A 25,992-nucleotide genomic window follows, 5' to 3' on the forward strand; every position below is an offset into this window, starting at 1 on the left:
AAGTGAAAGTCGTTGTTTTTACGAGAATAAATTGAGGAAAAGAATGCATTCAACGAAATTTCTTGACACATCAGAATCGAGTGCTTATCACGCTTGTGCGGCAGCTATCGCATGCAAGCAACGAGCATTAAACTGAATAAAAATAAAAAAAATAAGCTTGACGGAGAAAAAACAAACCGAACGATTAAACAAATGCGCTCAAAACCTTTCCAGCACTCAAAACTGCAAGTCGAAAACACGTAGCCCTAGAATGCCATGCGGTGGAAATTTCACTCATTCACTCGTGCACTCATTGAGTTGCGCGCCGCAATGCATGCTCGCGTTCACTCTCGCCGTCAATGAGTGGAGTCGCTTTGCTGCCATTTATGCTCCAAATCGAGAGTGAAACGCAGGCCAAATTTAGTGTTTCGTGTTTAATATAAAACCAACTAAGCATAACCACTGGAATTCATTAAGTGCCTTACCTCAAGTCTCTTAATACCTCAGTAGCACACACAGCCAACCGACCGACAGCCAACAAACCAAATAAACAACCAACATCGCGACGACTACCTGTACAAACATACCCCAGCGCCCAGACCGTTTGAACGCCTGACCAAAACCGCACGTCCGCCCCAGTGAACACACAAAAATATCGAAATTTGTCCAAAGTACGAATCGAATTGAAGGAGTTGCAAAGCCAATTGTGATTGCTAAAGATAAAAAGGCACCGCGCGGTTAGCTTAAAAAAAGAAAAAAAAAAAAATAATATTTATAAAAGAAACGTAAAACCACCAAACCAAATACGAAAAAAACGGAAAAATATTGCTATATTCTTCATTTTGTTTTTTGATTTTTTTCAAAAGTGCAACTTGGCTGTGGAAAGCGAAAATTCGAGCTAAAATATAATTCGCAGCAAATAGCAAAGAAATTTGTGGTGTTAATAAAAAAGTGTTTCTAATTTGCATAAAACGTGCATTTAAGTGTTTCAGTTGTTGTTGTTGTAGCAGGGGCTTTTGGGAAAGAGTTTTTGTTTTATTGTTGCTATTATTTTGTGATTTGTGCATTTTTAGTGTGCAATTTTCAAAACACTTATTTGCAACAATCTCCGCGGATTCGCACAAATTTGTAACAGCAAAACACAGCAAATATGAAATTCGTAAGTACCAATAAGGAAGTATGAAAAAAATTGCATGCAGAGATAGTAAATGTATATTACATAGATACTTACTACACATACCATACATATATCGCTACCTAAAGGTAAAAAGGCGCCAAGTCGATTTTTTCTAAATTATTCAGGAGAGACGAAAAATCGATGTAGTTTGGCATTGGCTGTCATTCTGCATCTAAAACTAAATTTTGAAAAAAGTGGTCTTGGCACCTTTTTACCTTTAGGTAGCGATATGATGTATGTATATTTATATGTTTATGATTTTATACATCGTAACATGTTTTTTTTTTTTAATGTGAGTTGGAAAAGAAATGCGAAATATTTGTAAAAAAATATTGTAGAAATTAATAAATTATTTTTTACGATCCCAAGAGTAATCAAATGGCTCGCCGTTTGATACAAAGGCGGAGTTAAATCTGCTCTCTAAGAATAGTAGGCAGCTCGCAAGAAAACGAAAAATTCACATAAAAACGCGCAAGAATTGAAAAAGAAAAAATTGGTTCATCCTGTTTGCTTGCTTAATCAGTTGAAAGCCAAAAAAAAATGCGCGAATATTTTTTCTTTAAAAAAAAAATGTACATCAACGGCAAAGTACTTTATCAAGCGAAAAAAATTTTTTTCGTGGTGAAATTATACCAGGTGAAGTAACAATAGCGAGAATAAAGATTTCACACACCATTATTTGAAAGCTATTCCTTTAAAAATTCCTCTAAGAAAGCCTATAGCGACTGCTGAGTGGAAGATGGACCTATCTCGGCAGCCAGTTCGAAAACGCCCTCTCTCAAAAAAACTTTTCAAGAACGCGTTATTTCATAATTTGGTTGAATAACGCGCTATTTCAAAATTCGTTTCAACAACGCCCTATCTCAGCTGCCGATTCAAAAACGCCCTGTATCAGCACATTTTCAATACATTTTGAAGTAAGGTAGGGCTTTTTGTTACCGAATTCCGACAAAGGGCGCTCTTCAACCATATTCCGAGATAGGGTGTGTTTAAAAAAAATTCTGAAATAGGGCGTTCTTGGAAAGTTTTTTGAGATAGGGCGTTTTCGAACTGGCTACCGAGATAGGTCGATCTTCCACTCAGCGGTCGATATCAAGAAAATACAGCGAGAATGATTTTTTATTACTTCTTCTGCGTCGTCTTTATTGGCGCTGTAACCGCCTAAACCATTTCGCCACTCTTTCGCTTCTCCACATTAACTTAATTAGAATACAAGAGGCTGTGTTCTGTCGCAAAAGGTCGTCGGTCTGAACGAACAAGTACTAATTGTCTACCAGTCGCAACTTTTTAGACGCCCTAACCTTAGAGCATATCAACAGTGAGCCTTATACAAAAAATCTCAACAATTGCTTTTTCTTAAAATTTCACACCTTTCCCCTAAATTTACTTGAAAAAAATTGGGCCCTATGAATAAAAACCAAGCAATTGCATTTTCTTAAAATTTAAGATTATTTATTTATTATTACGGGCCCGTTACTCAATGTCTGCTTAACACTAACTACAGTTTACACAGCGTTATCGACTCTCTGTTCTATGTTGTGCAGTCGATAGCGATGTTTAAACTGCAGTTAGTTTTAACCATCAATTGAGTAAGCGGCACTAGATATCTTTAAATATCTCCAGCGCCACCTATCGGAACGGTTTTCCGGCGTGTACCAACTCGAAATTGACTCTTTGTCGGAAAAGGCAATCGTATGAGAAACAAATTACAATAAATCAGTTTTTGTAGCAAAGTAAATATATGATCTGTAAATATTTCTATGATAAAAATGTACATAAATGTATTTCGCAAATTTAAACTAAATCGGGTTGTAAACACGAATTTTCTAAATATCTCGATCCCAGCAAATTTGTAATTACCGGTATAATTTTTTACATAATTATTTCGTATAATTAGTCTGTATATTTGAAACAAATTGAAACTAAAATAGATTAAGTTCTTGCCTTATGGCCTTGGGTTCGTAAAACATCTCGTTGCAAAAGACGTATAATTTTCATTGCAAATTTTTTAATTTTCATAGATTTTTTATTTAATTTATCTATTTATTGAAATTTTATGCTTGGAACGACGATATTTAGTGAGGTTAGGTTAGGTTTGGTAAATTTGTTGCCATAAGCACATTTTGGAGAGCTTTATGACTATCGAAATGTCACAGTTGGTTAAACTGTCGAATCTCGAAACTATATATATACATATAGTTGTCTTTACACTTGATCTCATTCGACAGGCCTTTAAGCGTTTATATGCTCAATTTACAAGTAAACAGCGCTTTTGGAAATCTCATCCACTGTTGCGTTTCCATCGACAATCTTACGATCTGATATACAATAGGAGATCCTACCTATGTCCGCCGTAACTTTGCAAAGGAGAGAAAAAATTGGTAAAAGTTGTATGGTATCAGACCAAGCCTCATGTAAGAAACGTAGAATAAGGTTTGTTGTAGGTTCAAGACCCAAACCATTTCAGTGTCCCCCTAAGAAAGCGAGAAGTTAAGCTCCAAACAACGCATTAGGGTGTGCTGCTTTGAGTTATGATGACGATAAGCTTGCAAATATTCTTACCTTTTGCATAATTTTTTAATGCCCTTATCACGCTACCAAATTTATTACACATGCTTTTCTTGACAAATGTTAAAGTGGTTATTTCTTCCTGCATATTTTTCGAATGCAACTGTATTGCAAATATGTTTTGTGATGCTAATGAGTTACACATACATACACACTCATACATATATGTACATTGGAACATAAATTCCAATATTTATTTGAAAAAGTAAAATATCAAAAATTCTGAGCGCAGGTCAATGGCAATGCACAGCAAAACGTGCAAATGTAAAACACACAACCATTGTTACTTATACCTTTTATTTATAGCTGTTAATTTGTTTTCTTGAATTTTGTTGTTGTTTGCGTTTTTTGGGTCATTGCAGTTAAGTGTAACATATAACTTTTGATATGCGAGTGACGTGTGTTAAATTGACGTGTAGTCGATTTGTGGCAAAAACAAAAAAAAACACAAATGTATACAAAATAATTAGAATAAGACTGTGTGCACCAACCCAAAGTTTGTCATGTGATACACTTGTTGTTGCTTTTAGTCAATTGTTATTCTTTTGTGTACGTGTTTTTCCGACGATGTGGGCGTAACACTCGCATATATGGCAATCACTGTGTGTTTCGGAAATGCGCCGATTCATGTCATGTCAAAATCATGCACACCGCGTTCTGTGCATGCATTTGTGAGTGAAAACTAACATTAACCAAAAAGAAACAACTAATTTTTAAGCAAAATATACAACTGATTTCAATGCTCATATAAAACTTTAAGAGTACCCTCAATTTCTTCATGATCCAACGATCGGAACTAAACCAAATAGTATCGGGCCGCCCATCCGACCACCTTTCCGATAAAAAAAAATAATTTTTTTTTTCATTAATAAATTTATTTTTATTTTATTGGAAAAAAAACATTTAGGCGAATTACTCAGTCGATAAGAAAACAACAAAAGGTTAGGTTAGGTTAAGAGGGCGTGTGTGGTATATTCCATACTTTCACTCGGATACAGAATTGTCCATTGTGGGTGCCCTCCACAAGTGAGTGTCAACAGGAGGAAACGCGTACGCATAATCGAAAGAGTAGCTTCAAGTCATTATTTTACTAAACCAATCCCTAATGATGCCGAGGATATCCAACAGTTCCACCTCCCAGACTGTTGAGAGGAAGCGTGAACCCCTAGTGCTGGGGGCGCTTCGTCTGTAGACCTGGACATCGAAACAGAAAGTGATCAATTGACTCTTCCTCAACCTAATCAAGGAAGCTTCTTTACAGAGTGATTTTTGGCATTCGCCACTGTTGATGAGGACGTCAAGAACTCTTACTTACTTGCATACTTACAGTATGTCCTTCGTTTTTTCCCACTAGGTTGCGGCCATAATAATCTTGTAATCTCAAAGTCATCCCGTTTGTTCCACAAGTCATTAGTGGCGGTCAATTTTCCTAACGTGATCACCAAACGTTGGTAGTACGAAGCTATCCACTTCTTCTATTGGCTTCTTTGAGCCGCAATTGGCCACCTCATCAACCGACTCATTCCCTTCAATATTGCTATGTCCTGGCGCCCAGCATAGAGTGAAGTTGATACGGCTCGGTGGCGGCAGCGTGATACGTAATTTCTATACAATTCCCGAGTGCTGCTTGACTGTTGACAGAGATAGTGGTTTGTCTTCTGAAACTCTCTATAGCGTAGATCTCGGCTTGGAAGACACTGCAATTATTCGGTGGACGAATGCACCGGTTCATCTGCAGGTCTTTCGAGTGGACACCGGCTCCGTATTCTCCATTGAGCAGGCCTCTTTTTATTTCATTCATTCATTGTTGCATGTCCGAGATTGATTGCCATCCACGTATTGGCCTCTCCCAGCCTGAGGGCGCTCTTTTGGATGAAAATTTCCAGCGGTTGCAGGTGAAATATTATGTTACGGCATTCCTGAGGTGCGCTGCCCACCACCATACTAGGGACCCGTGGGTTGCAATTGGTCTGACGACTGTGGTGTATATCCCACAGGTGACTTACGGTGATAGTCCCCGTTGCATTCCAAAGGTGCTATTGAACGTGTTGTATGCTGCTAGAGAGTACGAGGAACTTTTCAACGGAGGACAGTTTCAAAGTAGTTTCCCCTAATTTCGGTAGAGAGATCGTGGATACTTTTGTTGTCCTTATAAAAAATACCTATACTAGGGGTTAACCCGCAATCCATTCTTTTTGATCAACTGAAATATATCACCTAGTGCACTCTACATTAGTTCACTTATCGTTGACAGGAATTTGCCAGTGAGGAGTATCACTAAATCTTCGGCGTATAAAAATCTCCAAAAAATAACAAACAATGTTAACGAAAATTTCGTACATATTAGCTGGTACTCAATAAAATATTTAGGTCGTTATTCTCAAATCTAGCAGCTGATTGAATTTATTTTTAAAAGATTTTTTTTTTATATTACATAAGTCATTTTTACCGCATGTAAGCCTATGCCTGAATCATTTTTGTGGTATGCCGCGTTAAAATACGCGATTTTATAATCTTAACTCACAGCTAAATCGAAGTTGCATAGATTTTCGAAATATTAATATTTAGTATTATGCGCTAATTAGTTAATTGAATTATGAATATCATAAAAAACGAAATACGTTTCTCTTTCAATAGAAATGCTGCGATTTTAAAGGCGACTCGCCAAGTCGCGTCTTTGGTTTAGCCTTTTGATTAAAATACCAATGATAATAACATACAAAATAAATATTCAAAAATTATGTAAATGTTACTTTGATTTCACTAGTGTTACATACATACATGCATATGTACAGCATACATACATATGTAGGTATGATACAATAAAAAATCAGAAGAAAAAGTTCACCAAAGTTAAAAAATGGAAAAAATTGAATTTGAAATATAAAATAATCAATGGACAAAAATGATTATTTCTTTTACTTTCTTATCGTTATCGATATTAGTATTGTTATCGCAAATTTGTTAAGCATTTTCGTAGTCGTCTGCGCGATGGGCTTAGATTTGGCTCAAATTTTGCACATAGTTTAATTTCATACTAAAACTTACGGAAATGGACCTAACATTTTTAAGAAATTTTTTCCTAGAATTATGGGTGTGGCAAAATGTTAAAAGATTACCAACATGGCTCAAACAAATTTTTCATAAGTTTGCTAATAGTTAATCAATTTACAAAAATTTGGTTTTTTTGGAAAGGCTTATAAAGAAAGGATTAAAATTTTTTCATATACATACAAAATTTTGTTAAAAGACTTTGTTTTTTTTATTTCAAAATATACATTTCATGTTCTCAAAATTGTTTTGATCAAACTTTATGAGACGAAAAGAGAAAACAGTTACCTTTGAGATGATTATTTTTCTGAGATGGAGTCCCGAAATGTCAAGAAGTTATGAAGTTACACTAAAAATTTAAAATACAAAATAGTATGTATTTAGTTGAGTCTCCGTTAAAGTTTTTTCCTCACTCACTGCAATCTAATTGATAGGCATTCATCTAAGATTGTTTTCACCAATATTATTAGTCCTTTACCTGCTATAAACATTTATTTAATTTTACATTTTTCACTTTGCTACCAAAGAACTTTAATCAGTATACGGAGTTTTCACTTGAAATAAATATCGGTGGATTTAATGTGATGTGGCCATAAGATTTTGATAATTTTGATTTTTAGTTTTATTCAATTTTTTATTTATTTAATAAAATAACGATTTATAATCTTTGTATGGTAGCAAAGTGAAGAAAGACTAAAACAATACTTAATACTTTGGTTGGATCATTAGGAGGGAGACATAAGATTAAAATGCTGGTAAAAACAATCTTACATTAATCCCTATCAATTCGATTACAGTGAGTGAGGATGATTCCCGACCCGAAAAATATATAAAATCTCTTTTCATTTCAACATCATTCAATTAAAACTATCTTTCTCTCTTTGATCGCTAACAAGCGTTCAAAACTATTTTCGATTAATTGTCTACTTTGTCTAACTACAAAAAAAAAGTTAATTTTATAAAAATGTACATAAATCTTTCATAAGCTGCCACCAACATGCATGTGCACTGACATAAACAGAGTTAAGCGGCCATATACACGCAGAGTTCATTCGATTGACCGCTGCACACACAATTGACGGCTACTTAATTTGATTGCCTGGGAAATCTGTGCGCATAAAAAAAGTACTCCTATGCTTCTACGTATAGTATTTATGTACGTGCCTTTTCAATCGCCACCGGGTTAATTTAGTGCGATGTCAATGAGTGCGAACGCGCATGCGCCTGTGCACAGCATTTAAAGTGTCAACTTTAAACTTAAGTGTTAATTTTTCGTAGCGTAGTGGTGTAGCGTTAGTTGTGGAAAAAATAGAAGACAATTTTTATTAAAATTGATTGCTTTATTGCATGAGAAGACCAGTTGGTGGCACCAGCATACATATGTACATACACATATATATACGTATATGTATTAACATATGAATATTTTCCATAATAGCGATGGAATGGCATCCGTGCTATGAACAAACATGGAAGTAGAAAAACATGAAGCTAAAATGGATTCATTGGGAAAATTTTCCCCTTTATGTATTATTTCTAAAAGCACTGTACTTTCATTGAAATTTATCGATGAAGTTATCGATTTTACTTTGATACTGTGTAAAAGTAAATAATATATCTATCGATATTGTGCATATATAGATCAATAATTTTGGGGGTTTTGTATACAGTAATCGATAACTATCGATGTAGTTTTATAAGTTATTTCTATTGTTTTGACACACTTATTGATATTGTATCGAAGTTTCTCAAAAAAACGTCAAGAATAAATATATGTATTTACTGTTACCAATTTCGATATATTAAATGATGACGTTGTTGAAAAAACTTTACCAATTCATCAAAATCTGTCGATGAAATTATAGGTTTTACTTTGACACACAAACCTATGTGTAAGTAGATTAACGGTAATGTACAGTAATCGACCATTTTTGGGGTACTTTTATAGGTTATCGCTTTTGTTATCGAAATGGTATTAAAAATTATCGAGAAATAATTATGCGCATATTTCTCGCCATTAATTTCGAAATATTCAGTAATCGCTCATACTTCCATAAATATAAAACCCCAATGCTATAGTTAAATTTGCAAAAGTTATTGCTAATAATAGCGACAAATTTATCGATATCATGTTTACATTCATCGTTGTCGCTGTTATTATTGCTATGGTTTTTTATCGATTTTTTATACTTTAATAATAACAAATAATAATAATAATAACTTTTCTTTACTAAACTAAAAATAATATTACATATTTTATATTATTTAGTTTCGATTTCGCAAGCGCATCATCTTTCAATTATTAAACTCAAGCTTGTGTAATTTAATATTAAAATAAACGCAAACTAAGAACAATAAAACAAAAGTCAATAACGAATAGCCACAGTCACGAGCGCAGTAGGTGTGATTGCAGACACCTTTTGGCTCTTCATTTGGCCGACAACAATGTAGTAGTCGGTGGTAATGAATGGTGCTATGCAACGCTCTCTTTTTTGTTTGCTTTGGATATTTTTGACATTTACTATTCCTTTGGTGGCAACGACTTCGAGACAAGTGAAACCAAATAGCGCCAGTTGCACAAGATATCTACTAGCAAATATATGTATGTATGTATGCGCAATTACACTCTCTCTAAGTTGGTCAATAATACGCATACGTCGTTTAAAATGAGACGGCCACTAAGCGAATTGCGGTGTAGGATTGTAAAAGAGTTAAATATTTTGAGATTGTTTTCCCTCACGTTTCGAACGTTGGTCTCAATGGGCGAAGGTGGGCGGGCTATAAATTCTTGCGGTCCGAGGAATACCTCATCCAAGTCTTCTCTAGCTAATTGGTCAGATGGCTCATTAACTTCTACTCCCGAGTGACCTGCGACCCAGAGTAAGACAACGTTGTTATGTTTTTCAACATAATTTAGTCGAGACTAGCATTGCCGAACTAGTAACTAGTATTAACGGAAGTATCACTACAGAGACGTAAACCTCGACTTGGAATAGCGAGGCATCTTCCTTAAGTGAAAAGCTCAACCCTACTGTCTTCGATAAAGATACCCGAACCTGACCCAGAGTCAGTAAGAAAACAGTTGTGTCTAGAAATAGTGGTCCTCATATTCCCTTCGAGGAAGTCTCTCCCTCTTTTGTGAAACCATAGCCTGATTTCCAGAAAGTGACCACAGTTAAATCATATATGTATTTAGTTGAGATAATCTGTAAACACAAAATGCATTCACCGTTCGTTCGGCGAACCGATTTCAAAACCAAGAGAAACATTTTTAGTATAATTTTCTGTAGATAAGAAAATTTTTTATGGTTTCAAAATTGGTCAAAAATTATTAAAATTAAATTTGAGTTGTGTTTGCATTTTGTTTTACTTCATTCATTTGAAATAAAATTTTGTAATAAAGATAAATGTGATGATGAAGAAATAAAAGAGATAAAAACGATTAAGACAAAAAAGTGAATTCAACGTTGTAGATAAAGACGACAGCGGAAACAATGAGAAATACATAAAAATTAGGTTAACTGAAAGGGTAAGTGCGTTTATTGAAATTTGTCGATAGGAATAGAAATAAATTCAGTCATAAAAAATATAATTATCGAAAGTTGTCAAGTTACCGAAATGTATCGTATCATCGAAGTTCACAGTTATTGAAATTTATTGAGTTATCGCAACGTATGGAATTATTCAAATTGATCAATGTTTATTGAGTTGTCGAAATTTATAGACGTAGAAATTTATTTGTTGGAATTTACGGATAGTTATTGAGCTATAAACATTTATGGGATTATCCAAAGTTGCCAAGTTAATGAAATTTATCTAGTTAACAATATTTATTGAATTATCATTATTTATAGAGTTAACGAAATTTATCGAGTTATCATAATGCACTGAGTTCCTTAAACTCATCGAGTTATCGATATTTTTCGATTTACTGAAATTCGTCGATTTATCGATTCGAAGCTTTTGGAATTTTCAAAATATATCGAGTTATCGAAATTTCAAGGTTATACAAATTTATGACGTCATCACTGCTTATCGAATTTTATCGTGTTACCATAGTGTAAGCAGTTATCGAAATTTGTCGAAAGCTTTAGAAGAATATGGAGTATCAAAATTAACCGAAATTTATAGAGATATCCAAAGTTTATCGAGTAATCGATTTATATTGAAATATATACATATTTTTAGTTATCGAGATTTAGCGAACCCTGGAAATGCACGATTATCGAAATTGGTCGAGTTATAGAATTTTGTTGAGTCATCAGACTTTAGTCTTTTTCATCGAACTATCAATATGTATCAAATTGTTGAAATCTATCGACAAACTGTAATGTATCGGGCCAATTCTACGTCGTGTTAAAGACCAAATTGTAGTCACGTTTTAGTTCCAAATCAGGAGATTTGCAGGTAAGTAACTTTATGCCGTATAAGTTAAATAACTTGCTAAGTTAGAAAACCTTTCCAAGGCTTTTAAAAAACTAGAAAAACGGTCGGATTTTCACATTAACTGGCTCTCCTAGTTATTTATAATCTTTTATTTTGTTAATTAGCCACTTAAAATTCTGCCAATGTTGATGTCGAACAAACTTTCTTTTCATCATTTGGAGACTTTTTTGTTTAGCAAAAATTGACATTTGTTGCATACAATATTTAGAATTTAACCTTGGACTGACAAACATCAAAATATATATATCCCTCAATTGCTGACGCGCCAGTTATGAATGAAAAAGCCAAATGCCTAGAAATGACGAGTGAATAAAAAAAAAAATAACAAAACAAAACAATATTCGCACATGCGTGCCTTAAAATGTCACATTCGCATTAACTGGATTTCGAGTGCAGTAAGTCAATGCAAAAAATAGGCACATTTTATAATTTTATTTGCACAACTAGAAGTCCAAGTCCAAGTTTACGTCGACGTCGATGCGTGTTGCTCGATCCGGCTATACAATAACGGTGCCGTCGCCAAAGTGTCTGTGCCGGTACGCCAATACAAAATCATGGTAGGCTTGTCCGCTTCACTTACTTACATACATACATATGTATGCAGATAAATCCATATACATACATAGATATATGTATGTACGTATTCGAATGCGCCTGTAGCTATTTTTATGGCTTTTGCAACGTTACTTATTTTGATAATTTTTTTTGTTTGCTTCATTGCTGCAGCTTAACTGATTCATTCACGCAATCGACATTGCGGGTAGGCGCAGGTATTGGCCACACTTGCCGCGCACCACCATGCAATGCCAAGCGATATCGGCTGCGGCAGCGATAGCGACAGCGACAGCGCCAGCAACTTTGCAACATTGGCACTTAAATAGTAATAAAATGCAATTTGTAATATACACAAGATCGGTTTTTTGAATGCGCGTTCGAGTACGCGTTGTAACGCAGCAATTGAAAAGTTGAATTACTACTCGATTGCATGCGTTTGACGCTAACGCCACTCGTTGCGCTCGTTTGCTGTTTGTCGTACATATGTATGTACATATCTCTCGTACGCGTGCCAAGTTGACTCGCCGCTACCTGCATTTGTCTGTCTGACTGCGCACCGGTTGCGTTTGATCTTTGGTTTGTAGTGTTTAGTGTTGCGTTGCGCGACGACCTTCAACATGAACTTGAAAATGCATACTTGCTATGCGTACCTAGTTGAGTTAATTGCATTTTTTTTTGTACTGTTGTCTAAATATGCTGATTTTTTCCCCATTTTTGTTGTTGCGCAGTTTATTTGCATTGCTCTGTCATTAAACGTGATTTTCCCAACAGATAACTATTGACGGTGTGTGCACTTGTGCAATTCGGCTCTTGCCACTCGCATGTTGCGTATACGCTATGGGCGTTGCGAGAGGTCGGTCATTGATTGCTGCCGTTACTTGGGGCGTGCTGGCAGGTTTTTCTTGTGCGTTTGCGATGAACTGTGTGTGGGTTTTCGTGGTTTGTTTTGCTGGTTTTTTTAATTTACCGCTTTGCGTTGGTTAGCGTACAAGCAATTATTGCGCAAATTTTTTGGCTGCTGAAGGTGGATTTAATGTTGTTAAGGTACTTGCAGTGCGTAGGCCCAGCGCCACACAGCGGTGCATGTTGTTCAAATGTTAGGAAATGTGTGTCAGTTACTGGGTGGCAAATCGAAAGGGAGTCACTCAAACGCGTGCTGGTTTAATTTTTTTACAACGCTTTTATCAACTTGCAATGTTGTATGCCCAGATTACCATTTATACTATAAATATAGCAAAGGTATTTATGGCAAAGTCTAGATATCAACCTAGTCTAGATATCAACCTCGTCGTAGGTATCATAATAAACACATACAATTAGAAGACTCTAGATGTCACCCCGCTAGAATAAGTTAAATATTGCGCCTAAAAATATGCACTACATACGCCGCAGCGGAAAGGGACGACACACCATTTCTATAAATCAAATAAATTGCTGATATATGTATGTATGTACATATGTATGCACAAAACATTTTGCTTGCATAGTCTTCTGTTGTTTTTTCACGGCAAGTTGAATTATTTTAATATTGAAAAATTCTATAAAGACTAAATAGTGTAAAATAAATAAAAATATAATAGACCTGTATTGATATGAAGGGTAATATATGCATGAATGTGGACATATGAATAATGACCGCTTAAAATGGATCTCAAATTTGTACTTTCTCTGTAGAAATTTTAGGTCTGTGTTATGTAGTTTGATTATTGTCAATTAAATCTAATGCTTTGTATTGCATGTGCTCCATGCTTTTCGTTTTCAATCTCATAAATTGTTTATAATGACTTTTGCTAAAATTTCAAAAACAAAAGTTATCAAAACAAATTCTATGGGGCTGAGAAATATTTTCTAAATTTTAGTACATTTATAAAAGTATGGTATATTAAAAAACTTGTTTTTTTTAATTTTATTTATTTATAATTTTGTGTGTTTTAAACTTGCTTCAGCAAATGGAAAAATCTGAACCGATATAAACGGAATTTTAAAAGATTGTAAGGAAGGAAAACTAGAAGGTCGTCATATATAAATTATTCCAATCGGTTAAGCGGATTAGAAGATGCAGGACACAACATTTTTTATTTATATGTATACATATATGCAAATGTAAATGTTAAATTCGTTTGTTCGGCAGGCAAAAACTGGAAAACAGCTCTACCGATTTGAATAATTAAACATTTTTCCAAAAGAAAAGTTTCAGCATATTGAACCAAACCTCTATATCCCTATGTTACTCGACGCGCTGAATGCGAACCCGAGATCTGTTAGTCTCCATCGCGTCAGGTTCGAGGTCATTTGAAGGTCAAGAAGGGAAAAATTCTTTGAATAAACCTGAAACGCCTCTACCGTTCAATAACTTTAAATAAATTGATAAGATAAAGGAAACTTGTTGAAGATTTGTATTTAATTAAAGTAGTAAGATAAACTAGATACTGCAATATGGTACTTTAGGAAGGCTTACAATCGAATATATTTTGATGAACTCTAACCATTTGGCAAACTGCAATATATTTATAAATAATAACTAGTTATCGCTGTTGATATCTAATATTTACGTAAGCACAAACATTTGTATGTATGTATGTCCGTTTACAAATATCGATAACATTTAAACGGGATATCGAAAACCTAGTCGACAGCAAAAATAGACAAATATCGATAAATAATCTCTATTTTAATAATTTGATCGATAAAAATATTGATAAATTTACCGAAAATGTCGACAGTTTTATCGATAAAAATTGAAAAATATATAAAAATTATAATAATAAAGTTTATAAAAGTATCGATAATTAATTAAAAAAATTTTATGGATATCGATAACATTTAAACGGGTTATCGAAAAATTTGTCTATATCAAAAATTTAAAAATAGCGATAAATAATCTCTATTTTAATAATTTGATCGGTAAAAAATATTTATAAATTTATCGAAAATGTCGACAGTTTTATCGATAAAAATTAAAAAATATATAAATTTTATCAGTAAAAATTACAAAAAATATCGATAATTAATTCAAAAATTGTGTGGATAATGTTACCCTGATGAAAGAAATCTCTCTTTTTGGTTATTTGGCTATTACCAGTGTATCTCTCATTAAAACTAAGCACATTCATACATTTCTATTGAGATTCATACAAACATAAATCTATATATCGTGGGCCGCTTATTTTTCAATGTTTAGCTCTCATAGTTTTCTACATACATGTTGCTAGAGCCTCTGTACTTCTTTACGTAAATATATTCATATGGTATCAGAAGCAGTGCATTCCTTTGTAAGAATGGGAACTTGGCAACCAATAAGAGAAATCTTTTATTCAGGTAAAGTATTTAGATACTTTAAGCGGTTTGTTTTGATTACTGCTTTGCGCACACAATATGACCCTACTAAATATTTCAAGCAACCAAGCATGCCGAGCATAAATCATAGAATATTCATCGATATTTATTATTTGAATTTATGTGCTTCTCACCTTTATTCTAAAATGTACTTAATCATATAAAAAGTATCTTATTAATAATTAGTTAACATCTAGATTATAAATAATTGGCTTTTGTCACTTCGCTGTTGTTTGCAATCAATTGCAGCAATCACAGTCTCACTTGCATCACGTGTGTTGAACACTCACATACACACACTAATTTGTTGGGAACTTGGCAAATTTGTGATTGCGATTTTATTGCATGGCTATTGTTTAATTTTTATTTTCATTTACATTTTGATTTTTTTAGTTATATTCTCGAACACGAACATGCTAATGCACTGCTGCGTCAAACGGTGCGAATGTATGTATGTTAGGGTGCCCATCGAAAATGTTTGTTTTTTGGAAATTTCAAGACCCTACCCCCTAACTTTAATCGTTTTTATAAGAAATACTATTTGTTTTTTTATAGATTTTTATACCTTTCATGAGCATGAAATGGTATTATAACTTTGGTCCGATGTTTGTAAGTACCAGAACAAAAAGAGATAGACCCATGAAAATGTATACTTATATGATCAGAACGTCGAGCTGAGTTGATTTAGCCATGTCCGTCTGTCCGTCTGTCCGTCTGTCCGTCTGTCTGTCTGTTTGTATGCAATCTAGTCTCTCAGTTTTCGAGATATCCGGATCAAATTTGGTAGGTGGGTGTATTTTTATAATGTATTAATCATTTGTCGGAACCGGAAGAATCGGACCACTATAACATATAGCTCCCATACAACTGATTGTTCAGATATGAGATTTTTCATTATAACTTCTCCATTTATGCAGCTACGAACATGAAATTTTGCAATACTTGCACCCATTATCAACAGAATACTTACAGCGAAAATTACAAAGATCGGGTCACTATAACCTATAGCTCCCATACAACTGATTGTTCAGATATAAAATTTTGCGTTATAACTCCTCCATTTATATAGCTAGGAACATGAAATTCCGCACTGTTTTCAATAATTATAAACAGAAAACTTACAGTGAAAATTAAAAAGATCGGGTAACTAAAACCTATAGCTCCCATACAACTGATTGTTCAGATATGAGATTTTTCGTTATAATTCATCCATTTATGTAGCTAGGACCATGAAATTTCGCGCTGTTTTCACTCATTATCAACAGAAGACTTCCAGCGAAAATAACAAAGATCGGGTCACTATAACCTGCAGCCCCCATACAACTGATTGTTCAGATAAGAGGTCTTTTATCATAACTCCTCCATTTATGCAGCTATGAACATGAAATTTCGCACCATTTTCACTCATTATTAACAGAATACTTACAGTGAAAATAACAAGGATCGGATGACTACAACATATATCTTCCATACATCTGATTGTTCAGATATGGGATTTTACTGTAAAACTCCAAACTTCAAATAAGAACAGCTAAAACCGATAAATTTCGTAAGATATTTTATAAATAATAATACAAAGTCTACTGAGAAAATCGTCAAAATCTATGCTGTATAAGCTTTATCTCCTATAGCACTGCTGTATAAGCTTTATCTCCTATAGCACTATAGATACCAGTTTTTACCATATATCTCCTTTATGTACGAAACTAAACCCAATAAATTGTGTTACCGGTTTACATACCGATCACATAGCGGTGAAAATCACTTAGATTGGTGTCATATAAAGTATATCTTCCATACCTCTGATTGTTTAGATGCGATTTTTTATATAAGTATGTAACTCCTCTATCGATGTATGCAGACGTATTCAAAAGCAGTAATCTGTCAAAGTAAAATTTGCAGATGTTCATGAAAGGTATGAAGCCTTCGGCATAGCCGAAGACAGCGCTGCTCTTACTTGTTTAAAGCTCATTTAGAGGTCGCGACCTGCGGTTTAGGTCAGAAAATAAGATTTTGTAGATTTATGAGTTTTTGAATGAGTATTTTTGATTCGATTTCAAAGACCGAATATCAGCTGAAAAGAGGATATATAGGCCTTTTAAGTGGTATATAATAATCAATTGCCGGACGTGGCTTATTGGGATTTTTCATCGGGAAAAATAAAAAAAAACATATTTCCCTTAATTTTTTAAATTTTGACCATCGATAATTTCCACAATTTCAAAATATGTAGTAGTACTTTGTAAAATAAATCTATTTTTAAAAAAAATATTTTTGAAATAAAACGTTCTTAGTTAGTTTAGAATTTCGGTTTACGTTTGGCGCCGTAGTATTTTTCGGAGATGCCTACATTCGGCAATGATATTTTTTTTATTAGTTGTTCTACTGGAATAATCAAAATATTTACTTAGCAAAAGTTTAAAGATTTTTGGTGAGCTTTACTTTACTGCCATCAGGAGGTTTACGTTAGGGTGATGAGAACTGAGATCTGGTGCTTAACGGGATACTTAAGGTCAATGAACTTTGGAATCAAGATATTGCCCACTGGAGACAAATATATCGTACTTCAAGATCCGGCAGTAAATGCCGAAGATGTGACGAAAAATGTCAATAGGTGACCCTAATTTCGGTATAATTTCTGTTTTCGAAATCTCCTTTGCAAAAATTCTGTAGATTCGAAGGTGTATGGCGAAATTTTTACTGGTGCGGCCTAATGCATACACATACACACATACAAGTACACATATGTACTTCATTACGAGTGTTAGTAGTTGAAGTATTCGCAAAACATTCTAAACCCACAAAAAACTGCTGCTCTTTTGCTTCATGCCAACTTTGGTACTTATTTATAACAACTTGAAAAAAATGCACAAACGTTTTCTTTATTACTCTTTATAAGAGTTGATTTACGTCACTATGATAGTTTTTGTTGTAGGTATTTAATTTTTTTGCTACTTTACATATTGCTGCAATTTGTTAAACTTGACCAACATTCTAAATGCAAGTAGTTGCATGCATGTGCACATGTGCGCTGTATGTATGAGTATGTGCTATATTCGCACTATACTGGCAGTACTTGGCGTTCTATAAACATAAATACATAAATATATATTGTTGGCACTGTTAATTTGCAAGAATATTTTTATTTGCCTTATTGCTCATTGTCATGTGTGAAAAAATAAAACTACATAATTACCACGTAAGCGCCAAATCAAAGCGGTACTGGGAGTATTATTGAAGCACTTAAATAAAAATAGACTAAAAAACTTTGTTTTTAACTTTCCATAAGATTTAAAAACTATCTAAATAGGAACATATATATTAATACAATTATTTTCCACGACTTTATTAACCGTAGCTACCGTGAAATAGCTACAACAATAATTCAAATACCACTTTTCAAATTTTTACCTAAACTTCTCTTTGCACAGGTTTAACAGTTTCAACTAATTTTTTATATTTAAGAATTGCTTTTAATTTTCACACATACATACATATACATATCTAAAACTTTACTTAATGCTACTTTTATGCAAGTTCGTTGCTTAAGTCTTTCATTTTCTCATTGCTTGTGTTGCAAGTTGGTGGGTGCCGTTTGATCTGCTTTTCGAACAACTTTTATCGACGTTCATACATACATTTCATATGTTTTAATTTTCAATTAAAATTTTACACATGTTTTTCCTAATCACAATGGTTTTTTTTTTGTTTTCTATAAAAGCAAACCAGTATATGGGGCGTTCCATACCAAAATGGAAGGGGTTCGCACTTCATGTGTTTGATTTGTTTCAAGGGATGGACAAGCATAAATAATTAACAAATATTAAATTTGAGCTTGATTAATACATTTTTAAAAAACTTTACAGCACAAAAACAAAAACAAATCGACATAATAGTTTTCCAAATATCTCGAGATCAAAATTCTCTATGAAAATAAAATTGAAAATAATTATTTTTAAATTTTTTTTTGTAATTTTTCTCATACAAATTTTTTTATAAAAAAAATTAGTTTTTGAAAATATGCCATCTCAAAATAAAATTGAAAACGATCACAATTTTAGCTCTGAGTATTGCGCAATATTTAAGTATAGTATTACGGGGTGCACTCTAAAATAATTTGAGTTATGAATTTTTTTTTTACACCGAAGTTGGGTAAAATGAGTAGATTACAAATTTAAAAATTTATTCAATTTTTTTTAGAATTTTTTGAGTATGCAGTTTTGTAGCACATTAAAATTTAGTACAATAAAGTGCAAGTTTTAAGCTTTTTTAAATGAATAACCGAAATTAAATGTCCTATGAGTATGTAATTTAAAATTTTTCGGTAGCTCCTGTTATTTACGAGATAGGGCAAACAAAAACGAGAATTTCATGAAAAGATTGCGTTTAGAGACCCGTACTAACTCGCAGGTGGGAGTTAGGGTTACGCCGCCATGGACACTTTTGTAGAGCATTAAATTCTAAAGAAACTCTATCATTGACCAATATTATACCCCAAAATGCCTCTGAGCTAAAGAATTTTGAAGAAAAAAATCAAAGTTTGCACGGGCTATTTTTGAATGCCTTGGTCGAGTACTTAGTATTAATATTGAGAGCGCAAATTTTCAGGGAACTTGTTTTTTAGGTATTTCCCACGAAATTTCGAGATGGGAGTAAAAAAAATTGCGGCTTATTTCATATGTTATCTCAGCGCTATTATTCTTGGCCTATGAATAAGGAAAGTTCTGCTTATGAGTTCATTCAACCTAAACTAATAATTTTTACATTACCAACCGTTTTTGCATTTCACCATATTTTTTGTATTGATCAAAACACAAGTTCTTATCAGGCGCCGCGAAGCTAGTCGGGCATTTGCTAGTATTTAAATAAAAATGTATTCTGCATCAAGCTTTTGGACAAGGTGGTTATACACTTTTTTTCCTTTTATGTACAATGTGGACAATGAGCAAGATTATTTTTCATTTTGAATGGAATGCTCAACTCAATGGTTATAGATAAATTTATTATTTTTTTTTTATCATTTTATTATAATAGTTTTTTAGAAATTAATATTAAGTTGAACAATTAAAAAAGTGTTTAGTGCAAAAATAAATTGTATATTCGCAAATCCCCTCCAGATTCTACATTGTATGCACTTTATATACAAAAAATTAACTCCCATACAGACATACATACATACCACCTTTCAGTGTATACAAATTTACGATCTTGTAATTGGGTGGTGGCGACTTTAAAGCGAAAATACATATTTAGCTGTTGACTCAACAATGCGCGATTATCAGGCACGAGTAGTTTAACAGACCACATTTGAACACAAGCCTTCATTAATCCTTTATAAACATGTGAATATACATACACACATACATACATAAGTATTTATGTTTAAACATACGTGCGGCTGCCGCATTCAAACCGCTTCAAAGTTATTTTAAATGGACAATTTGGCGAGCGTAAAATGCATTTCATCAGCCAACATGCTGACACATGTTCAGCAACAAAAACACCGTGTAGCTGCGCAGGTGTGTGTGTGTGTATGTGTAATTTAAAAATTACAAAAATCCAGTAAGAATTTTTACGTGCAAGCACCCGCGCTCTGTGTCGCAGCATAACAAGTAGTCGGCGCAGCAAATTACTTAAACAAATGACCTTAGATATAGTTGCATAGTGTGGCATAAGTGCTGCTACATACATATATAAGAATATCCACACCGCTCCACCCTCCTCGCAGCTGCCTGCTGCCTGCTGATTGCTGTGTGTTATCGTTTTGTGTGGCAAGTGGCGCTGCTTTTACATACCTAGTTCACAGCTTCCGGTTCTCTACCGCGCCCACCCCACACCCAAAAAGTTCGCAGTGAAGTCCATCGCTTGCTTGCTTTGATTGCGTCTCAAAGCACTGCTGAGTGCCAGTTGCTAGCTGCCAATTTGATCTGACAATTGCGCTTGGTAAATTACTTAGCTTGGCTCAACGGTTGTCTGCTTGGTCAGTGCACAAGCAATTTGATTGTCTGTTAGAGTGGATGTACTGCGCTTGTCTGGCTGCTTATTGTTGGCGGTCTGTATGAATCGGTAGTTTTTTTTTATGTGCTTGGTTGCTTGAGGCACCCACCCACATCATGATTAAGTACACTTTAACTGCAACAACAACAACTACAATTACGAGCGCTTGTACTTGTGCCATTACAATTATTATCCAAACAGTCAGCTACAGATATATTGGTAAACGAGGCGAGCGTAAGTTTGAACAGCCTCAGCGAACAAATCGAACAGGGTGTTGAGTTTCTGGCGGTGATGTGTTTTTGCTTGGCCAAAGGATATACTTAGCGTCGTTTCTGTGAAAATTTGACTCATACATATAAAAGCTCGCTGCTATTTTTGCAGTACGTTGTGGAGATTAGTTTATAAGTTCAAGGGCCGTAACCGTTGTCATCTTTATACAAAAAAAAAAATATAATATATAGATGAACCGATTAAATTGGATTTATATTTTTCCGTTCAAATTTAACCGTTATTTTATGATTTTTATTGCTTTCGATCATCTTATAACCGGTATTTTCAGATTTAAGTTTATAGATCATAAAAGATATAAACTAAAGCATTACTTAATAATAATCGAATAAAAATATCCAAAATAACGATTATTTTTGATCGAAAAAATAAAAATCAAATAATAACGGTTTTGCAATATTCTAAAAATAGAAATCTTGATATTTAACGGTTATTTGCGATTCCTGGTTTAGTTAGCTATGTATGTAAAAGGACGAAAGAAATATTTTTAGGCCGTTGAGCGACCGGCTGTTCTGCGAATTTTGCGGAAAATTTGTTTCCCACACAAAATTGGACCACATTAATGTATGTACATACGTACAACTTGTTCAACAATGTCCACGCCAGTGCGGGAGTTTCTAGTGCCAATTTACAAATTTCAAAACTTTATGGTCGCTCAATATTCCCTACTTTTTTGAGGTTTTTTTTTTTTGACAAAAACAAAAAATGTTTTCTACTGAGTTGACATGATTGTTGATTGCAATCGTTTACATGTAGCGAGCGCTCATATTTATTTTTAATGGCTTTTGAGCAAACGTAATTTATGTAAAGTGTGGAATATATAAACAAATGAACATAGTATGTATGTGTTTACATGTGTATATGCAAATGTCGACATATGCATAAGCCATACCATTTGTATCGATTTTTTTTTTGGCATCATGGATATAAAATATGCGGGACGTTAGTTGTTAATGGTGAAAAATTCGCTAGCAGCCACTCATGTGTATGTACGTACGACATATTTCCTCAATCATTAAAAATTTAAATCGCCCTCATATTGTGTTCTTCTTATGTTCATATATATTTATACATACATACATATGTACATACATACATACATATGTACATACATACATAAGTACATGCAATAAGAAAACGTTTACAATTTTTAGTTTTACATCTTTTGCGGTCTTGCAAACTCAATCTTTATTAAACTTCCGTGCCGTGGAAATGTCCAACGCTTATGCATATACAAACAAACATATACATATGTACATAAAGAAACTGTTCTTACTATTCTCCCACGGCCTAGATTTTTACAAATCTTTCCACAAATTCACTTACACTCGCTCTGCTTAGGTAAATTCATTGGTTTGCGGCGCTTGCTACACGTGAAAACCCCCACCATGTTGAGTCACCAGCTGACCAACCAACCAAGCACTGAAACCGTAAGTTAACAGCCAGCAAATGACAAGGAAGTGTTTGTGTTGGCCAAGTGTGGCGCTCAGTGCCCGCATCTCCGTTTGCGCATGCATGCACATTGCACCGAAAGTGAATGTCGTTCACTCAACATTGCTGTTGCGAGCACTCAATTATAGTAGTGCATATGTACATACATAGATATGTATGTATGTATGTATGAACGTACATTTATTAAACAGTTTTGTCTCAATTTTTCAATCAATCAAAGCGCTGATTGGCCATTAATAATATTGGCAAATCAACAACAATGTATTTGTTGACTGCTGCAATGCGCTTACATTTACAAAGCCAGAGTTAAAGCAAAGCTAAATATGTACTGGAATAGTTGCGAAGAAAAGTGCATAAAAGACACTGATAAAATTGATACAGCACCTGATCATTGTCGCTTTTGTAAATTGCAAATTTATTAACAATGTTTGGCGTTAAAAAGCTGAAACTACTCTCCACGACGGAGACCACTCGCCCACCTTCACCCGCGCTGACCACTACATATGTATGTATGTGTGTATGTTTGTAAAATATAACTCAACTACTTCACGCCGCCTTACTTCACCGCTTCAAATGAGTGCAAATAAAAATTTACATATATGTTCTCCGCTTATCTGCTTATTCAGCTGGATTGTACGTACTTACCCTTGTGTGCCCGGTTGCTTGTTTCTTTTCCCACTTTCCAGTTGTTAACTTACATTACAGTCCGACGTCCGCTGATACACTCGGCCTCCTTGCCGTATCTGAACTAACAACGCCAGTAGTGAAGTTTTCGCCCACCAACAATTGCTATTAAAAATAAATATTTCAAGGCTTAACTTTCATTGCGGAAGCCGCTCAAAATGTTCAACAGGTGAGTGTCAGCTGTACGCTCTAGGAGATGTTGGCGTTTGCTTTGCAGTTTTGCTCCCGAGGTGATCACGTTGCGTTGCATTGGGTAGTGAATGTTGTTCAGTTTTAGTGTTTTCCTTTTTGCTTAGAGTTTAGTTTTGGTTTGGTGATTGGCTTGCCATTACCGAAATTTATTTATTTATAGGTAACAGGTGCAGGTGTTACACATTCGTTGAACTCTTGGTGAGCTGTGAGTTTGATATATAAGTTTGGTGTTGGTGTTCAATTATGCATACATATTCGAAATTGCTTTGCTGAGTCATTTAGTTTTTAGATATATATGTATGTATTTACGTTAGACTCTGTCAAATATTTAAAACGAATGTTATGTTTCCTTTCGGTGCCTTATGAAAATTTTGCTTTTGGCCATAAAAACAAAAATAAAAATTGTATGTCTTCAGCCCTCTATCCAAGTTTCAGTTAGCGAACGCAAAAAGAAGTATTTTTAATGATTTTGACGTAGAATACGTCTTACCTTAAGGTATGGGGGCTATGTTCAAATGTTGGAGTTGTAATTTTTAGAGCTTCACAAAAACGCTTATTGCACGAGAACTAATAAAGCGATTTCAAAGAAAAGTGTGGCGTTTCAAAGATAAAATTCCAAACCTGTCGACAGATTCATTTTTGTAAATAACCAGTTCGGTTTCTGTCGTAAAAACAACGGTAAACATTGCCTTATCTTGGGGTCAATTTTGAGCCTTTAAAGTGCTCTAGCAACTTATTGTTGGCATATATAACTTTCATTTTCGGGATATAGGTTCTTTGGAGCAGTAGAAATATTATCGGGTACAAATTTTATATAAATTTAACAAATATTGAGCATTTTAAGGCAAAAATTTGCAAATTTTTTATTACCAAAATGCTCGAAAACCGCTCAAATGATTTTGTTTTTGTTTTCTTTAATCAAAAATTCAAGAGTTTTCCTTTCGTTTGGTATATGGGAAGTATTGATTGATATCTTCTATATATGTTTATTTTATTCAAATATATGGGCATAAATGATTTTCCATACAAAATCACCTCGTCATCATTTTGCAAACACGTGCATATGTTGGAAGTGTGGGAAGGAGACCAAAAGTATGTATGCGTATGTAATGCGGCTTTTGATCGCAGCGTATGTACATATGTAAATGCATATATACGTACATATGAAAGTTTCAGTTAATGTGGATCTGTTTGGTTTTGTTGTCGATATTTTTATCGATTTTGTTATCGATTTTGCTATCGATTTTGTTATCGATATTTTTATAGATTTTGTTGCCGATATTTTAATCGATTTTGCCATCGATATTTTTATCGGTTTTGTTACCGATATTTTCACCGATTTTGTTATCGAAATTTGTATCGATGTTGTTATTGATTTTGCTATTGATATTTTCGGAACTTATCGATATAATGATCGATATTTTTATCGATTTTGTTATCGATTTTGTAATCGATTCTGTTATTGATTTTATTATTGATTATTTATCGGTTTTGTTATCGATATTTTTCTTGATTGTTTTAACAATTTTGCTATCGATATTGTTATCGCTTTTGTTATCGATATTTTTGTCGCTTTTGTCATCAATATTTTTATCGATTTTTCTATAGATATTGTTATCGCTTTTGTTGTCGATAGTTTTATCGATTTTTTTATCGAATTTATTACCGATTTTGTAATGGATTTTTTGATAGATTTTGTTATCAATTTTGTTATTGACTTTGGAATCGATTTTGTTATCGATTTTGTAATCGATTTTTCGATAGATTTTGTAATCGATTTTTTATCGATTTTGTAATCGATTTAGTTAACGATTTTGTTATCGATATTTTTATCGATTTTGTTATCGATTTTATTATCGCTTTTGTTATCGATATTTTTTTCTTAGTTTGTGCTTTCGTTTTTGACTTGGATATGCTCTTAACCATACCACGTATTCTACGTTTAAATTTAGTGGGTGTATCTCCGATACAGCCTGCAGACCAAGACGAAGGCGCTGGACTGTTCCTTTTTTTAATAATTAATTAAATGTATGTAACACAAAAAAAAGAAACAATCTTGTAGCCCATTCATTTCTAGTATAACAAGCGTAAGTTTGAAGTAGCTAGGGCGTTGATTTTTAGCAATTTTTATGTTGGCGGTGTCAGTAATTTTCTTCCATACGCAGTTGGTTCGACGACTTGCTTACATTGAAAAAATTAAGGAAGACCTTCAACAAAAAAAAAAAAATTGCCAAAAATCAACGGTACGCCTTAATTACTTCAAGCCT

At 33.8% G+C, this 25,992-nt stretch overlaps 1 protein-coding gene across 1 annotated transcript in view; it reads left to right on the forward strand.

Moving 5' to 3' along the window:
• Positions 1 to 407: 407 nt before the first annotated feature.
• The window catches only part of LOC118737419, a 66,723-nt gene continuing 41,138 nt past the window's right edge, over positions 408 to 25,992 (forward strand). Inside the window, exon 1 of the mRNA XM_036467893.1 lies at positions 408 to 1,138. Within this exon, the coding sequence (XP_036323786.1) occupies positions 1,130 to 1,138 (9 nt within the window). The 5' untranslated portion in view covers positions 408 to 1,129. The remainder of the gene's footprint in view (positions 1,139 to 25,992) is intronic.

Source organism: Rhagoletis pomonella, unplaced genomic scaffold (assembly GCF_013731165.1).
Source record: "Rhagoletis pomonella isolate Grant_MI unplaced genomic scaffold, Rhpom_1.0 Rhpom_scaffold_00004, whole genome shotgun sequence".
NCBI classification, from domain to species: Eukaryota; Metazoa; Arthropoda; class Insecta; order Diptera; family Tephritidae; genus Rhagoletis; species Rhagoletis pomonella.